The 19,073-nt window shown below is 33.3% G+C and overlaps 1 protein-coding gene, 1 long non-coding RNA gene and 1 other non-coding gene across 5 annotated transcripts; 1 reads left to right on the forward strand and 2 right to left on the reverse strand.

The window, feature by feature from the left end:
• Window positions 1–4,790: 4,790 nt before the first annotated feature.
• LOC123910241 lies at window positions 4,791–6,876 on the reverse strand. Its single transcript, XR_006810171.1, has 5 exons — window positions 6,756–6,876; window positions 5,524–5,590; window positions 5,311–5,377; window positions 5,103–5,169; window positions 4,791–4,965 (listed from the first exon to the last, which is right to left on the reverse strand). It is a non-coding gene; the product is annotated as an uncharacterized LOC123910241 (long non-coding RNA).
• Window positions 6,877–12,320: 5,444 nt separating this feature from the next.
• TRNAG-GCC lies at window positions 12,321–12,391 on the forward strand. The gene has a single exon. It is a non-coding gene; the product is annotated as a tRNA-Gly (tRNA).
• Window positions 12,392–13,840: 1,449 nt separating this feature from the next.
• On the reverse strand, window positions 13,841–19,054 carry LOC123911038 (RNA pseudouridine synthase 3, mitochondrial-like). 3 transcript variants are annotated; one of them, XM_045962354.1, is made up of 11 exons: window positions 18,895–19,053; window positions 18,854–18,863; window positions 17,560–17,896; window positions 17,385–17,456; window positions 17,049–17,207; window positions 16,847–16,894; window positions 16,677–16,757; window positions 15,321–15,437; window positions 15,079–15,180; window positions 14,796–14,954; window positions 13,858–14,389 (listed from the first exon to the last, which is right to left on the reverse strand). In XM_045962354.1, exons 3-11 carry the CDS (start codon window positions 17,884–17,886, stop codon window positions 14,015–14,017), a joined length of 1,440 nt encoding a protein of 479 aa, XP_045818310.1. In that variant the 5' UTR covers window positions 17,887–17,896; window positions 18,854–18,863; window positions 18,895–19,053; the 3' UTR covers window positions 13,858–14,014. The 3 variants fall into 3 exon arrangements, with proteins under 3 accessions (XP_045818309.1, XP_045818310.1, XP_045818311.1); XM_045962353.1 differs by having other exon boundaries at window positions 13,841–14,389; window positions 18,854–19,053; XM_045962355.1 differs by having other exon boundaries at window positions 17,560–17,912; window positions 18,854–19,054.
• Between the last annotated feature and the right edge of the window lie 19 nt (window positions 19,055–19,073).

Below are 19,073 nucleotides of genomic sequence, written 5' to 3' on the forward strand. Positions count from 1 at the left end.
TCAAAACTGTCAAATTTTAAAATAGGGGGACCAATTATACAAAATGGTGAAAATAGGGGGAAAAATTATACTCTGTAATATTGCTCTATGTGTGGAGGTTTGTATCATGCTTTCAAATAGGACTGATTTTATCTTAGGGCACTCTCTTTTAGAAAGTTTAGGACTCCATCAAATTTTATCCATTTTAGTCTTTTACGGGAAGTTGAAAATTAAATTAATAGTAAGTGAATAAAGTTAGATATCAAATTAATAGTAAATTGTTAAAATTTAATTATTCGATTGATAGTAAGTGGTTAAATATATGGATCAACTTGATGGTTTAAATTTTTTTTTTTTTTGAAATATCTACGAAGTTAAGAACTTATTTGGGAGTAACCATGACAACTAGAACGAGTTTTGTCTTCTCCATTCCCAAACCTGATGGGATTCATGTATCATCGTACCACCCCGATTCTAATGTCATACCCAGTTGGTTTCATGTATCCAACCTGTATTGCCTTTTAGTTTTTTTATTTAAAAAAAAAAGAGTAAAAGTTTAGAACTACATCATTTTAACTTTTAATTTTTTTTTCAAAAAATAAATATAGAGAAAACGAATTATTTAAGGCTCTCCTTAAAAATAAAATTGTAATTTCAGAGTTTGTTGAAGGGCTATATAAAGTTCACCAAAAAAAAAAAGTTAAGAGATGTAAAAATATAATTTTGATACAAACGAGGCATGTTCAAGGTGGCTATCAGGGTCGCCATTATTCACCCCATCCCCGTCTTTTGAAATCAAGAAAAATGCAAACCTGTACCAAAACGCAGTTAAACTCCAGTTGAAACTAAACGAAGGAAAGTGCTAAAACAGGTAAGCTGTATGGAGATCCAACAAAGTATCAAAGTCTTGCAGGTGCTCTACAATATCTCACATTTACGCGGACTAATATCTTTTATGTTGTTCAACATATTTTCCTACATATGAATGACCTTCGGGATGAGCATATGAACACTTTGAACATATCATACGCTATGTTCAGGGAACAATTCAATGTGGTTTACATATTTATCCTTCCTTAGTTGCGGATCGTGTTGCTTATATTAATGTGTATTAGGGAGGATGTCCTAACTATAGACGACCCACATCAGGGTATTGTGTGTGTTTTGGGTGAAAATATAATCATGTGGTCGTCAAAACGTATCGTACTCTATCTCGTTCTACTATAAATCAGATACATCATTTATACAATGAACATAAAACACAGTCTTAATGTTCTACTATGTTGTTATGAGCATTATAATCAATTAATTAAACTCCCAGTCTTAATGATGGAATACTGCATTTTTGTGGGACAGGGCTGAGAATATAAAGAAATCTCGAGGATCTTTTTTCCCAGAGGAGGTAATCGTTTATATTTAATGTACCATTCCATACTGTATGTTTTGGCGGAGGTGAATGAAAATATTATAAGGAAAGCTCTTCCAAACAGTCTAACAAGTGCTTATGCCAGTAGATAAGCTGGAATAAGCAATTCCAAACAAGCCCTTCTATAATGTTTTTCTTATACAAGCATTATTAGCTCAACCTGCATCATATTTTCTCCTGTAGAAAGTCTGCATTACCTATTTTCTTATCCTAGCAAAGAAATCCTTATAAGGTGTTTACATTTAAGCAAGTTCAATTGTTTCTTCTTCTCTCTTACAAAACGGGCATAGACTATTTTCTCCGGTTTCGTCTTCCATTTATTTACTTTTGTAACTGAATACCACAATACTCCATTCCTACACAATTTTTTATGATGAACAGGAATATTAGGATTTAACTTGTGAATCTCCACCACCATTTAAACAAAAGACATGCATTTTTGACCACCAAATCAGTAACTCCTAATCCTCCCATACTCTTTGGTCTCTGAATCACATCCCATCTAATCATCGGTAATTAAGCCTGCACCACGCCCTTCATTTCTCTCAAAATCATGGTCCTCCCTACCAAGTTTAGCGTCAATCACTACTGAACTAATTAACGATTAGTAGGACCAAATTTTTAATTTGTTCTTTTATCTTTATATACTATTTATTACTTGAAAAATATTCTGACCCCCTGTTAGATGAATATCTGGATCCGTCCCTGATCTTACTTGTCTGTTACTTGTCTTGTAATACTAAACAAAACCACAGACTTTTTTTTTTTTACAAAACATTTATAAGGACTTTAGTAGATTAGAGTTTGTGTTTGCAATGTATGAGACTCTTGTGGGCTGGAGTCTCAATCATTTCTTTTGCACCTCTTAAAACTCGTATTTTTTTCCCCATCTCCTACGGCTCATTCCAGAAGTTGCAGTTTTATTTTTTTTTTTAAAAAAACCCATTTTACTAATTAAAAACTAATCCAAATTTTTTTCGGGTAATAAACTTTTAAAAGTTGCAGCATTGTAATGTCATGTCGTCGTGACGCCTAGATCTAATAATGTAGTTTTTCAAAGATTGAGTTTTGTTATTCAAAAAGGATTAGCGGTGCAGCCTGTTATCTTGTCTGTCTACCTTTTGTTGATTTTTCTGGTAGTAAGATTTGATTGATAGGTATTGACATTTGATTGATACAATTGTAGGAAAGCAAAACGCTTTTGATGAGACATTAATTTTAAAAGATACAAAGACATTATGTCAGTTGAAACTGGTGCAAGAAGTCTTGAATCGATACTTTTGGTTGATTTGACTTGTGAAGAACTTGACCGTCAAACAAAAGGTCAAACATCAGAACAAGTTTTTAAAATATTTTCATATGGATCAATACGAAAATATTTTAAAAACTTGTTGTGATGTTTGGCCTTTTGTTTGACGGTCAAGTTTTTCATAAGTCAAATTAACCAAAAATGTCAATTCTAGGCTTATCACGGTAGTTCCCAACTCACATAATGTTTTTGTATTTTTGAAATAAATGTCTCATCAAAAGTTTTGCAATCCTACAATACTATCAATTAAATGACAATCAATCCTACAATACTATCAATTAAATGCCAATAATCATTGATTAAAGCTTACTACTAGAAAAACTAGAACCATCAGTGAGACAATAAAATGAAATTAGCTTGTTTATTTTTTTTTAACAAACCAAAATGAGATTTCCGCATCATCCAAAGTAACCGAAATCTGGGAAGTCAGGAGCTGATACGCTCTTCGGACAGGTTACCCACAAAAACAAACCTGATCACACGAGGCATCTTAGCTTGTTTATATTATGACATATTTAACATTTACTGTTGAAAACTCAATCTTTTTTTTTTGTAGTTAAAACTCAACTCTTTATTGTACATAAACTTGGAGTTTAGTTGAGTATCAGTACCTAGTATATTAACACTCTAAATATATTGTTGAATAAAATTTTAAATATTTACCAATCGTTAGTTGGTTCATTGGTGATTAGCGCTGAACTTGGTAGGGAGGACCGCGATTCGATCCCCTGCAACTGCGATCGGGAGGGGGCTGGAACCCCTTGATGCCAGAACTGACCCCCGAATCAGATTAAACCGGTGGTGAAAACATAAAAAAATTCTAAATATTTATTTTAGAATGGAATATTCTAAAGCATTCACTTCTGAAAGAATTTGAACTAATTGTACCACATTTGAGCGTTTTTGTCCAATCGCTACATGTTATATAAACTATCCATTATGGGGGCATGAACAATTTTATCTGACAAATATTACCCTCAAACTCATAAAGGCGCCTTTTTTTGTAACAGCGCGAGCCTCTTTTCTACGTATTTAGTAGGTAATCTTGGCTGTCACCTCACGATCTTCTCCACCCTCCTCTCTAGTGGAGTTTTTGCCTCCGTGGGAATCGAACCACGTACCCTAGGGTTCAAATACGTGTTCAATTCATTCCCACTACCAAGTAGCCCAATTATATTTTACATCTTTTAAATTAGAAACCCTTAAACAATCTCTTAACTTAGATTCATATGTTTATTTCTTATTTTTAATTTCAGTAATAAATAAACTGTTTTCTCTATTTCTTTTTGTTATTTAAAAAAATATCGTTGAAACAAAATAATTTTGGGCTTTCAACTTTTTTTTTTAATAAAAAAAACTAAAATACAATCAAAATTCATGTGGAAAGAGACGTAATGGGAATACCCAAACCCGTCGGGGATACCCGATCGTCATTGGGTATGGGTTTAGGGCTATATTTTTATCCCCGCTTTAAATTGGGAATTGGGTTTTGGGGAGGGCAATACCTGGCCCCGCCCTATTGCCAGTTTGTACTATTACTCTGTGTTTATTTTAAATTTAATATATATATATATATATATATATATATATATATATATATATATATATATATAAATGAGTTTAATTGTTGTGTACTGTCGGTATAAAGATTCTTTACACATACATTCAATGATGCGTTGCCACATTATTTAATGAATGTGAAACATCATGTGTTTTTAAATATCATACATGATGTGTCAGTATATTATTAGATGCATGTGTAAAATAACTTTATCCCGACGGTGCATATAAATTAAATTCAAAAAGAATACCATTACCACTTAATTACAAGATATTATGGACCCAACAACCAACAATCAACAATAGTCAATAGATCACTTACAATTAAATTATGTCAACACTAAAAATATTACATTTTTACTAACAAATTTTATATTACCTATCAATTAAAACTTCTTAGCTCTTTTGCCAACTTTTTCTTTATTTTTCCAGTTCTCTTAACTAACAACGGAACCAAACATACCTTCACAAGCACAAAAGAAATTATAATTTTCACCAAACCTAACAAAAGTGAAACTTGGATCAATAAATAACAAAAACCAAAAATCAATAGGAGGGACATATTATAAGATCGAGATATTATGATATATCATTTGGATCTGAAGATAAATATGTGGATCAATTCTCTTAGCTAACAACAGAACCAAACATACCTTCACAAGCACAAAAGAAATTATAATTTTCACCAAACCTAACAAAAAATAAACTTGGATCAATAAATAACAAAAACCAAAAATCAATAGGAGGGACATATTTTAAGATCGAGATATTATGATATATCATGTAGATCTGAAGAGAAATATGTGGATCTAAATATTATTTATTTACCATGTAGATCTGAAGAATAAAACCGATCGATCAAAATGTTAGCCAAATCCATAGAAGACTTGTAAACCTTAACAAAAAAAAACACAACAAACAAATAAAAACTAACGCCTTCAACTTCACAATGATAGAAGGAAAAAAAATTGTTAAGAGATGTGAAAATTTAAAACAAACAAACCCAATAAAATCGATCTGAAGATTATTTATTTACCATGTAGATCTGAAGAATAAAATCGATCGATCAAAATGTTAGCCAAATCCAAAGAAGACTTGTAAACCTTAACAAAAAAAACACAACAAACAAATAAAAACTAACTTTTGTCTACGCCTTCAACTTCACAATGATAGAAAAAAAATTGTTAAGAGATGTGAAAATTTAAAACAAACAAACCCAATAAAATCGATCTGAAGATTATTTATTTACCATGTAGATCTGAAGAATAAAATCGATCGATCAAAATGTTAGCCAAATCCACAGAAGACTTGTAAACCTTAACAAAAAAAACTAGAGCCGGGTATACGGACCAAGGTCCGCGGGCCGACTCGTTTAACCCGCAGTCCGCACGGACTTAAGACCAAATTTTTTTGACCCGTTTACATTTTTGCCCGTGTGGGTTGGACCGTTAAAACCGCGGGTTATGCGGGTTAAATCCGCGGGTTCGTGGGTTAGCCCGTGGCCCGCCTTCTTTTTTATATAATTAATTACAAAATTTATCAGATATAAATAACTTTGTCCATGTCCAAATTCAACTTTTTTAACAAAAAAAAAAAAAACTTAGTCTAAACCCTAATTATAAAAAGTAACAACACACTCCAATTTTAATCAAGTAGACAACAACACAAAACATCAGGATTCAGACATGTTCTTCTACTTATAATCTTTTGTTCTTTTTCACTATCTTTTATTTTGTCTTAGCTGTATATACATTTGCTAGTATTTAAAAAGATACATGTCCAAATGGGTAGTTATTTTTCTTGGGGGTATTTTCCGCTATTATGTTTGAAATAATTTGGTTACCTTGATGTGATTTAGTTAAGTTGAATCTGTTAATCTTTTTATGTTTTTTTGGTTACATGTAGAAAGTTTTTCTCACTAAAATGGACGGTACAAAAATGACGATAAGAATCAGTTGAATTTGATTTTAGTTGCATTACTTACAAAGATAAGATAGATAAACTCAATGATATCGCAAACTTTATTTATTTTTATTTGTTAGTTATGATTTATATGTTATAACATAAAATTATTAATAATATATTTTTTTAAGCTTTCATTATATCAATATTTTACTAATTTAGTTTATTTTTTGAAAAAAATGATTTTTTTTTTTTGTAATAGTCCGTGGGTTATCCGTTTAACCCGCGAGCTTATGCGGACCGGACTCGGGCTTAATATTATAACTCGTTTATATTTGCCGACGGGCTTGTTCGCCCCGTTTAATATGCGGGTTTATACGGGGCGGGTTAAACGGGGCGGGCTAGCCCGCATACCCAGCTCTAAAAAAAACACAACAAACAAATAAAAACTAACTTTTGTCTACGCCTTCAACTTCACAATGATAGAAAAAAAAATGTTAAGAGATGTGAAATTTAAAACAAACAAACCCAATAAAGAAATCGAACACAAAGAAAATGAAGGAAATGGGTGGTAGGTACTTTGAGTTCGACGGCGGTGGAGGAATAGGACGGAGGAGAACGGGTTGAGAAAACGGAGGAGAAGGAGTGAGTGGACAGAGGCGGCAGAGTGTTTCACTCTACTGCTAGGGTTTGCAACAATAAAAAGTGTGAATGAGAGAGGAAACAAAATAAATTGGTCAATTAATAGTAAATTTAAAAATTTACAAAACGGCGTCGTTATTTAGGTGGAGAGTATGAAGGATTTGGATGGAAACTTGTTGAGCCTGGAGGTTGGTGAAGTTGGGCCAGGAAATTCTTCCAACATTCAGCATACTATCATGGGGGGTGTGACAAGTAGAATAGTTCAATAACGATCAAAGACGGAGACACCCTCCTAAGAAACCAATATCTAGCCAACACTTGACTAAGTTCACAATTTGGAGTTGCTTACAAGCTTCCTCCAAGTACAATACTCAACTCATTACCTACAGGTTTCTGAGTGAGGACATAGTAACCATCTCACAACCCGAGTGGTTCACTTACACCAACTCTCCTAGAGAGTGGCTCAAAGACACGAAACTTTAAAGACTACATCTTTGATGAACAATGGCTTCGGTGCAAAAATAGGTTTGAGTCTTCAAGTATTTATAACATGAATTTGTCTTGATACGCAAGCTAGGTTTCCAGACTCACATATGGAGAAATTTCGGCCAGCCCTAGATTGTTTTAAAATTAAAACAATATTTGATTTAATACAAAAATATATCACATTATATTTTTGTTTCAAATAATAACACATAAACCGCCTTCAAAATCTTCAAAGACTTGGAGAACAAGGCGCGGTTTGGCTTGGCTCATAAGCTTGAACATAAAAACAAAATAAATCTTCCTGCGATATTTTTAAAATTTCTGCGCAAAACAGAGCAGATAATGTTGTACTCGATGTTGTACAGCATCTTGTCCAGCATCTGACTATAACTTGTTTTTGCAAAATTTAGCCAACATAAAAAAACTAACACACTCATCATCTTCAAGCAAGGACTATCAGACCCTTCAAAAAGGCTCTCATCATGGTCTGATCAAGTTGATTGTCGTCGATGGCCGGGAGTTAATGTGGCAACCTCATCGGCCTAGTCTTGGAAATCAACTTTACCACACCTCTGGACTCTCCATACATGTAATTGGGTGTGTGAGATTAGTCCTTCAATTCCTTGCTAGAATTAAAATCTTAAGCATCTTGAATTTCTTGATCTTAGTAACAATACCATTAGTCATCCAATTCCATCATCATTTGCAGATTTATCATCATTGAAGACAATGAATCTTGGCCACAATCAAATAAATGGTACCATTCCTAAGAGTTTAGGGTTCCTTAGAAAGTTGCAAGTTTTAAACCTTGGAGCTAATTCATTAACCGGTTCTATGCCGGAAACTCTTGGAGTCCTCTGATTACCAAGTGTATATGAAAACGTTGAAGTATTAATTAAATATTGCCAATAACTCGATTTCGGTTCAAATTTCTACCTTTCTATGTGAAAGAATAAGTTCTGATAATAATAAGCTAATTGTGCTTTTGTTCAAAAAAAATAAGCTAATTGTGCCTTATGTTTCAAATAATCTTTTATATGGTAATCTTGGTCATTGTTGGATACATTGGCAAAATTTAATGCATATTGAACTTGGGTAGAAACAATTTTTCGGGCAAAATTTCAAACTCGATCGATTAATTGTCAAGATTCAGGACTTGAATCTTTGCTATTAGATGACAATGATTTTTCTGGATCTATCTCTTTAAGTCTACAAAATTGTTCTATGTTGAAGTTCATTGACTTTGGAAACAACAAACTTTCTCACACATTACCATCTTGGATTTGGAAAATGCAATACCTAATGGTTCTTCATTTGCGACCAAACGAATCCAAAGGCGTCATTACTCAAAAGATTTATCAGCTTTCCTCCCTTATTGTGCTAGATATTGCCAACAATAGTCTCTTAGAATGTGTTTGGATGGGGAATTCTAGAAATTCAAGGGATTTAAAATACTAGGCAATTCAATTGATTCAATTGAATTCCCTTCATTTTCAAATTCCATTGTTTGGATAAAGTGATCAAATTCCATCAATTTTAAAATTCTTTGTTTGGGTAATGTAATTGAATTTCCTTCATTTAATTTTATTTATTTTAATAAAATCGACCCTAAACCCAAAAATTGGCCGAAAAACAAAACAAATCGGCCGAAAAACCTAAAATCGGCCAAAACCATAAAATCGGCCAAAAAACCTAAAATCGACTATCAACCATTAAATTGGCCGAAAAAATCGGCGGAAAAACCTAAAATCGGTCAAAAACCATAAATCAGCTGAAAAACCTAAAATCGACTATAAACCATGAAATCGGCCGAAAACCATGAAATCGGCAGAAAAAACATAAAACTGGCCGAAAAACCTAAAATCGGCCAAAAACCCTAAAATCGATAGTAACACACAAAATCGCCTGAAAAACCTAAAATCGACTAAAAAATCTAAAATCGGCTGAAAACCCAAAAAATTAATTGAAAACCCAAAAATCGACCCTAAACCCAAAAAATCGGCCGAAAAAACTAAAATCGGCGAAAAACCCAAAAATCGACTATAAACCCTAAAATCGACCGAAAAACAAAAAATCGACCGAAAAACCTAAAAATCGACTATAAATCCATTTTTCGGCCGATATTAGGGTTTATAGTCGATTTTAGGTTTTTCGGCCGATTTTCGGGTTTATAGCCGATTTCAGGATTTTGGGTCGATTTTAGGGTTTCGGGCGAGTTTTTTGGGTTTAGGGACGATTTTAGATTCTTCGGCCGATTTTTTGGATGTTGGCCGATTTTGGGTTTTCGGTCGATTTTTGGTTTTTCGGCCGATTTTTAGGGTTTTCGGCCGATTTTAGGGTTTACAATCGATTTTTGAAATTTTAACCGATTTTTCGTTTTTCTGCCGATTGTTCGGGTTGCCGGCCGATTTTAGGGTTTATAGTCGATTTTTTGGATTTTGGCCGATTTTTTGGGTTTTTGGTTTTTCGGCCGATTTTTTGGGTTTTCAGCCGATTTTAGGGTTTATAGTCGATTTTTGGAATTTTGGCCGATTTTAGGTTTTTCTGCCGATTTTTCGGGTTGCCGGTCGATTTTAGGGTTTATAGTCGATGTTTTGGATTTTGGCAGTTTTAAGGTTTTCGGCCGATTTTTTGGGTTTTCGGCCGATTTTTGGTTTTTCGGCCGATTTTTTTGGGTTTTCAGCTGACTTTAGGGTTTCTAGTCGATTTTTGGAATTTTTGCCAATTTTAGGTTTTTCTGCCGATTTTTTGGGTTTTCGGCCGATTTTAGAGTTTATAGTCGATTTTTGGGCTTTTGGCCGATTTTAGGTTTTTTCTGTCGATTTTTTGGATTTTCGGCCGATTTAGTGTTTATCGTCAATTTTAGGTTTTTCGGCTAATTTTAGGTTTTACATCAATTAGTAATTTTTAAAAGTTTACAGAGAAGAAGAAATTTCAAATTCTTTGATTTTAGGTGTCATTTTGAAATTCTCTAAATTTAACTTGAACAAAATACTTCATAAATTTCCATCATTTTGAAAATTCTTCAAATTTTCATCCAAACAATGAAATTCACCTCAAATCATTTGAATTCCCTCAAAACATTATTTTACCTCAAAAAATTCCCCCATCCAAACACACTCTTAGGAACAATTCCAAATTCTTTAGATGAAATGCAAGCAATGTCCGGCAAAGATGATTTCGTCGCCAACCCTTCATATGGTTTCAGTTTCAACTACAACAACTTCAAAGAAAGTCTTGTTTTAGTTCCTAAAGGCGACGAGTTGGAGTATAGAGTGATATGGTTTTTTGTGTTTTTGGTATTGCGAAATTTGGTGGGATATGATTTTAGAGATAAAACTCTTCCCAAGTATAGGGTTATATGAAGAAAACTAAAGTTCTTATTTTATTCATCATGATTATGGCTCTATATATAGAGGTACATAAAAACAAATCATATATTTTAAAAAAAAAGAAACTAATCCTATAATAAATTCTAAACAAATCTTAGATATTCTAAGAGAAATATAAATCATAAACCCTAATATTATTTTATTTTAAATATAAATCTAAACTATATTTAAATATAAAATCTTCCAAAAAAGATATTTAGGCATTATTCCCAACACTCCTCCTTGACTGAATATCTTTTTGTTGTATCCAATCTGAGATTTGCGCTGAAATTTTATTGTATTTTTTTGTTTCTCAAGCCTCTCCTCTTTGACCGAATATCTTTGTGTTGTATCCGACATGAGATTTGAGTTGAAAAAACTTTTTTTTTGAACACTCCTCCTCGACTGAATATCTTTGTGTTGTATCCAGCATGAGATTCATGTTGATTTTTGTTGTTGTTGTTGTTGTTCATCTACATTCTTTGTTGCTGTTTTTGTTTAACACTCCTCCCTGACTGAATATCTTTGTGTTGTATCCAGTCCGAGATTCATGTTGATCTTTGTTTTTGTTGTCTACATCTTCATATGAGACTTGAGCTTTTTTCAATGTATTTGTTATGGTTATGGGTTATATAATACATGAAACTATCTCGCATATAACATATGAAAGATGCAGGTTATGGTTATGGTTTTTCTACAACTTCATATGAGACTTGAGCTTTTTTCATGTATTTGTTATGGTTATGGGTTATATAATACATGAAACCATCTCACATATAACGTATGAAAGGTGTAGGTTATGGTTATGGTTTTTGGCTATGGATTGTTTTTCTCTTCTTTTTCACATCTTCATAATAAAGATGCAGTCAAGGTTATGGGTTGTTGATTTCATGGTTTCTTCTTTTTCTTCGTCTTCTTCATCAACTTCATCTTCTCCTTCTTCCATATTTACGGGTCCTTGTGAACGACGGCGCTCTGATACCACTGATATGGTTTTTTGTGTTTTTGGTATTGCGGAATTTGGTGGGATATGATTTTAGAGATAAAACTCTTCCCAAGTATAGGGTTATATGAAGAAAACTAAAGTTCTTATTTTATTCATCATGCTTATGGCTCTATATATAGAGCTACATAAAAACAAATCATATATTTTAAAAAAAAAGAAACTAATCCTATAATAAATTCTAAACAAATCTTAGATATTCTAACAGAAATATAAATCATAAACCCTAATATTATTTTATTTCAAATATAAATCTAAACTATATTTAAATATAAAATCTTCCAAAAAAGATATTTAGGCATTATTCCCAACATAGAGATAACTTGATATTGGTAAGAACCATTGATCTTTCAAGTAATAAATAATCTTTCTGGATCAATTCCTTCATAAATTTCGAAGACATCCGCGCTTCGGTTTTTGAACTTGTCTTAAAATAATCTTTATGGAGAGATACCAAATGTCATGGGAAAAATGAAATTGTTAGAATCACTTAATCTTTCAACGAACAGAATTTCATATGAAATATACCTCAAATTTGGTAAGAATCAGTTATTTTTTAACCAAATTTTAAAATTGGGTTGTACTAGTTTGATATGGTAGAAACAGATATACTTTTTATTAGGCATTTTACAGAACATAAGAGCACCAGTGGTCTAGTGGTAGAATAGTACCCTGCCACGGTACAGACCCGGGTTCGATTCCCGGCTGGTGCATTATTTTTCATTTTTATTCAGTTTTCCATTTCTTCTCTTCCGTTTTAATTTCTCTGCTTCATTTTTTCTTTAACACTTTCACAATGCGGTAGATTATGTGACACTTTCTTTTTTTCATGGAGTAGTATTTAAATATTATTTTTTTCACAAACCAGTAAATATTTTTTATGGAAACGAAATACTTTACCGTTTTTTGTAGGAACTGAAAACGAAATTTGACCTATTTCATACACAACCTTAAATATATGTTCTATGTTTGTAGTGTTTCCAGTAGTAGTACTCCTCTCAACTTTATTTCTTACACTAATCATGGCCATAAACATGATATTGAGACCCATTGTCTGTGTGTTCTTCTTGGTGAAGTAAAGGATTCTTGTTAACGTAATTTTCACTAAGCTTACTGTAAAAGAATGGATATCTTTTCGCAGCTCAATCATCCTTACCTTCAAACTATGGAATTTGGTGGCCATGTTCATAATATACACATATGAAGCCAGATATTGTTCTCGCTCAAATATATAACATGGTTTTTTTTAACAGAAAAATATATAGCATGATTAAGATAGTTGCAATCACTTTGGAGGATCACTTTATGATGAATAAACACTGTCAATTCTGTTAAGAGAATTTTGGGATGTGCTTTGATAAGGCACAAGGACACGACAACACTCATGTTGAAGAATAATTGGGGGGGAATATTCAACCTATTGCCGTAGTTGAAATTCGTGGTGCCATCATAGTTAGGGTTGCAAAAACTCTGGTGGAATTTGTTTCCTTACTTCTTTTTTTTTTTACATGGTTAATCGATTTTTACCTTTGTAATGTTAGCGACTTTTGTTTTACACCCTTAAAAAAATAAATTCCCTTGTAATGTATAGATTCGCTCATTTTAAACCCTCATTTGACAGCATGGCATATCACTGGACCAGTTACATGACGTGACAAGAACAAGTGGATTAATCATTTTAAATAATAATTTTTAAGAACAGCACCACTACACTCATCAGATCCACCGTCACAATCACCAGTTACAAGGGCTGTTTGTACCTTCATTTTTTGCGGCACGAGTCGAAACAATAGCATTATTAAACCAAATGCCATTCCTTGCCATCCATCCAAATAGTGTGAAATACATGAATAATGGTTGTACTGGCAAGGTTATGAACATGTGAACTCCATCCTATTACACGGCTTTCAAACGCGGATGCAACAGACGTGGTATTAAAGAAAATATCGGTCATCAAATAGGTCATTAAATTTTGAAAATGAGTCCTACACAATTGTATCGGTCTCACATAAATTTAGATATATATGACCCAATTAAAAAATAATGTATTAAAAAATGTGTTTCGTAAAAGAATCCTTTTTTAAGCAAGAAAAAAATTAGCATGCAAAAAATATATTAATAGTTATTTGCAGCACGCCAAAAATATATTAATAAATAGGAAGAAAGGATAGGGGCATAAGCCAGACCTATAAAAGGTTAAACAAAGTGAAAATTTGGAAGACATACTCTATTACTGAATTTAGTAAAGAAATATTGAATGCTAAAAGATTTATGCCTAAACTTTAAAATATTATTAGTTGACATCTATTTCTTTCTCCATAAGTTAATAGTTTTTCTTAAACTAAATATGATGACATAAGATTCCAACTAATTCTCATATGATTTGGCATTGTTGCCACAAAGCGAAGAATATCAGGCTGCAAGCTAAGTGAAGGGTGAATTTCTTCTGATCTCTTTTCTAAAACATGGAGAAATTTAGCAATGTTGGGGAGTGCAAGTTCTCTGCAGTGGAGATGTAATAGAGGGACCTTCGATAAAACGCTTCCCTTCTGAACATCTAGGCCTTCTGGTCTCCGCAACTTGTATGGTTTTCCGGTTGTTGGCTCGTAATCGACTCGCGCCATTTGTTTCCATCGGCTGTGCACGAACCAGCCATACTTATAGTCACCCACTATCGGTGTCCCAAGTGCTTCAGCACAATGCACACGCAACTGGTAATTAAAAAAACCATGTAAAGGAACAAGTTGCTTTAACTCAGCAAAATTGCTATATTTTACAGCAGGGAATGGTAATAAAAAAAAATCATGTTATTCCAAACTTTATTTACACTAGTGCATGTTTGGGATCACAGTAAATTTGACAAAAATCACGGCCATCAAACTCACCACCACCAATCCCAACAATATGTTGCCTACAATAGCCAGGGATTCGTCGATAAGAAGAGGTTGACTCGTTGAACCATCCCTTTTAGTAGTGATTCCACAACATATTCTAATGATATTCTAAGATAAGTTTAAGTCACAACTATATTCAAACAGATATGAAAACCATGTCTAATTCTTTATTTTACCAGCACAGTTTAGTTGAATAGAGAATTTAAAGCATCATTGAAGATACCTGATGCTTCCGGTAAGTTAGTGGACGCAGCTCAACCCATGAGCATCCATTTATCTTTGGACCAAGCACCCGATACTCAGTTACAGCCTCTTGGTGAGGTTCTATACTTGACTGGTGAGCTAGCATTACCCTCTCAGTCTTCCCATCATTCATAAGCACCTGACATAAGATCACATACTTAAACACAATCAACTAACACTCTGGAAGATAGCAATCACATTAAGCATGGTACAAGTTATCACGGGATGTAAACACAAAATTAAAAATGAAAGAGAGCACAAACCTTAGAAAGAGGAGCGTGAATTACACCTTCTTTCTCCTTGGGAGTTCCTATGACCAATGCCCAATATCTTTGATATGTAGCTCCACATGCATCATTCCAAGCCTAAAATAGGCCAAGGAGAGTTAAGTTGAAATGGAAATATAAATTGTTGTTGACAGTATTATGAAAGACTGGATACTGCATTCACATGCTAAATGATGTGTACAAAGACAACAGTTAAATACTTTGTATAGAAAAGGCACCTTACAAGAAGATTTTGCATTGTTTATGTTACTGAATAACCATTGAAGGTGAGATACACTATCTTTTGTTCTGCCCAATAAAAGGATGCCACTGCTCTCTCTGTCAAGACGGTGGACCTGAAAAATCCAACATAAGAATTGATTTGATAGAACCCAAACTGATATTATATGACTAAGAAATTTTTTATCTGATATTAAGGGACTAAGATGGCAAAGGTTTGAGCTAAGCTCTGTAAAAAATGAAGCAAAAGTACACATGAAAGCAGAAATTTCCTTGACCGAGAGCCAAGCCCACTTCTTAGCAGAACCTCCAATACCCAATTGCAAATGTCCCAAATACCTCTCCAAGTCTGTTCACCCTCTAATTCCCAAATCATTTCACCTACCCCCAATATGCCACATGTCTATCTTGTTATTTGCCCTCTTTTTCCCCAACTTCAAATCCTATTGTGCCCCCTTCCTCAATTAATTCATCTCCTACTACAGACCCATCAAATGGCCCTATCATGTGTAATCTCGTATTTTCGATAAGCAGTAAGCACCAACCAGTTCTATAGCAGTTTTAGAGTCTAAAATACAATTGGGAAGCAGAGTGAACAAAGGACAAAAAATGAAAATAATTGTCCTTTCTGAAATTATTAGTGAAAACGTGAAATAAATTTCAACTATATTTGAATTACTCTTCAGATATGATGATTATATAAATTTCAAGAATTTTTGTCTCAAGTCAATTTATGCATGAGGGGAATTTATCATAACAAGAAAAAACTTTTCCTAGTAAGTAGGGTAACCTACATTGATCCAATGGCAACAATATGTTGGGCTACTTTTTTTTTTTTTTGGAATAATATATTGGGCTACTTTGATCCTGACAATTACTCTTTTCTATAGTTTAATAGTATGACTCATGAGCCAAAGAATATAAGCTCCATAGTTCTCATTCTTATAAATAATCATGAATTTTAGACAAATTTCAGAGCCAAGTTATATCTTTCTCTCCTAGACATTCCCAAAATTCAATAGGAGTATTAGATAGCCTAACTGCATTATCATTCTTCGTCCTCTTTGTCAAATCTTACGATATGCAAGGCGATAATTGCAACTACAACCAAATAATAAAACTAAATGATTGCTCAAATTTTAGGAAATTAACGAAAGACCAAAGCAAGGAACTATCAAATTAATGAAACCCTTTAAAGGGACCAGGGATTTTAATTTGTTATCCTTTAGTTAAAATGGGAGTGTCAGCATAGCTATATGAATATATATTCATTTGTTGAATGATTTACTGGTTAATGCAAAACAAATTGTTTTGTATTTATAGCAATGCCAATGAAGTATAAAAGAGTAGTTTACCAGTTTAGGACCCTCCTCATAATCATAGGACAGTGCTGCAGCTGCCAATGCATCCATGCTATTATGAACTGGAAGATTCCCCTAACAAACAATCATCAGCAGGAAATCAAAATCCCAGAACAAACTCCAACTTGGTGAATTTCTATAAATGTGAAAAAAGTCGTTCAAACCTTAACCGGCAATTTCGGAGGTTTGTTTAACATAATAATTGCAGAGTCCTGAAAGAAAGACATTGGAATCAATAATCGATGAATACAATATATTGAAATGCAGTTGAATAATAAGAATATAACAGACACTTATAAAAGAAACACCGACAGAAAGCTGTAAAATGTAAATAAATGTGGTGTTAGATGAACGACATATATATACCTTGTAAATCACAAGCCTCTGAAGATACTTAATTTCATCAGCATTTGGATATAGTGTTCCACATGGTATAGCATCATATCTTTTTGAAATCCTAGTTTCAGCAATTGATACTGGGACATGAACCCTAGCCCCGGGCTTCATCACTTCATTGGGTCTAATCTGTAGTTAAGCTGCATAGTTGTAATATTATTAAACCTAAAAAAAATCATAAGCAACTGAAATATATTTATTGTTAAACAACAAACACACACATACACACAAACAAAGGGAAAAGTATCCAAAGCAAAGTTTGTCACAGAAAATGATAATAAAAGGATAGATGTAAACATGAAATACCTTTCGCATAGGTTTCATCAGCTCTTTCTTCTGACTGAAAGATTCATCGGTAATTAGGTCCTCCATTTGCACCTAGAATAGGAAATCATCAACGAGTATGTAAGTATATTTTCAATTACTACTTACAGCAAAGGAACAAAAAAAATGCAAATACTAAAAAATGGTAGAGACTTACAAGACCCTCCCTGAAATGGGACTCAATGACAGAACCGGACGCACCCTTAAAATAATACTTAATCCAGTTGACAGCGGTAACACGATCGCTCTCTCCATGTACACTGATTGTATTCTTGCCAGGCAAAGGGTGACAAGGAAAAGGAGGCAATGATAGTAATTGTCTGGGTTTTGGACCTTCTTTGGGCACATCCAAGCGAGCAATGTTGTTAGAAACTCTGATTACTTTATCAACAGAAACGGACCTTGGGGGGCGAATTCTAGAGTAGTACCTCACTACATATTTCAGCCATGAGCAGCCATTGTTATTGCCCGTCTGTTTCAACATTTTTCCTCACCTAACACAGGAAAATACTAGCCCATTATAGCATAAACAAATGGGGTTTTAGTTTTATTATACTTTTTGAATTCGAGATAGGAAGTTTCAAAACTAATAATCATAGTTGGAATCAGAAAAGGAGAAAAAGTTTTGAATCAAAACCTAAGGCCCTTTTTTTATAAAACTTAACTGAGCGCTTATATCTTAAGTGTTTAAGTTTATCATTTACATGCTTAATTATATACATATAAGCTGTTTCTATAACAAAATGATAAAATAAATCAAATTGTTTTAATATACGCTACAAGTTATTTTCATAAGCTATTCATATATAAATAAGCTGAAAACAACTTCATAACCTATTTTCATACAAGTGCTTATGTTAGTGAATAAGCTAAAATAAGTCAATCAAAACAGACTAACATGTCAAAATATCAAAACTAGAATAAATCCTAATCAATTGGTAAGAAGTTGAATACTCCAATCCTACAAAGAAAAACAGAACAAAACCTAAAGAGAATTGATTTTGGCTAAAAGTGAGTTGAGCATAAAGTGATTTATGTTTGGATACATTTATATTAAAAGTGATTCATATGAAAAATATAGTTTGGATCAAAATTGTTTTTAAATGTGTAAATTACCAAAAGGGTCGTAACACTACAGCTAAACTGGTGGCGTGGATTCATCATTTTTTGAGGAAGAGTTAAGACACACAATATAAGCCTTGGTTAAAGGAAGTGGTGTGATGATCATTACACCAATTACTAGTGCATAAGCCTTCTACCAACAGGGTATGATGGCAAAGACATTTTATCATCTTGGAATACTTTTGGACATCAAACATGTATGTATGAGACATTTTATCAAACACCTTCAAGGCACCTTGACGCACTTACCGAAATATGACCAAAAACAGAAATAAAAAAAATGCTTAAAAACAACAAATTAATCAAAACAAAGGAGAACAAAGTATTACCAATTCTATAGTGTGCTGCTTTTTGAGGGGCTCTAACAAATGTCGGTGGACGAAGGAGTTTCTCACTTTTTGAGGCGGCCGAGGATCATCAGCTCCGCGTCAGTTTTCCGGTGGTAGACGGTAGTTGATTTCAGTCCAACTTTGTGTGTGGGAAATATTTTGTGTGGTTTTTATTTTATTTTTGCTTAAATATCAGATTAATCTCTATATGTTCCCGTTT

The sequence above is a fragment of the Trifolium pratense genome, linkage group LG2 (assembly GCF_020283565.1).
Source record: "Trifolium pratense cultivar HEN17-A07 linkage group LG2, ARS_RC_1.1, whole genome shotgun sequence".
Taxonomy (NCBI): domain Eukaryota; kingdom Viridiplantae; phylum Streptophyta; class Magnoliopsida; order Fabales; family Fabaceae; genus Trifolium; species Trifolium pratense.

Coding starts and splice junctions, on each gene's coding strand:
- LOC123911038 (XM_045962353.1), bottom strand. CDS start 17,886: ATGTTGAAACAGACGGGCAATAACAATGGCTGCTCATGGCTGAAATAT. Junction 17,208..17,384: donor TGATGAAACCTATGCGAAAG/GTATTTCATGTT, acceptor GCTTAACTACAG/ATTAGACCCAATGAAGTGAT. Junction 15,181..15,320: donor ATGCAAAATCTTCTTGTAAG/GTGCCTTTTCTA, acceptor GGCCTATTTTAG/GCTTGGAATGATGCATGTGG.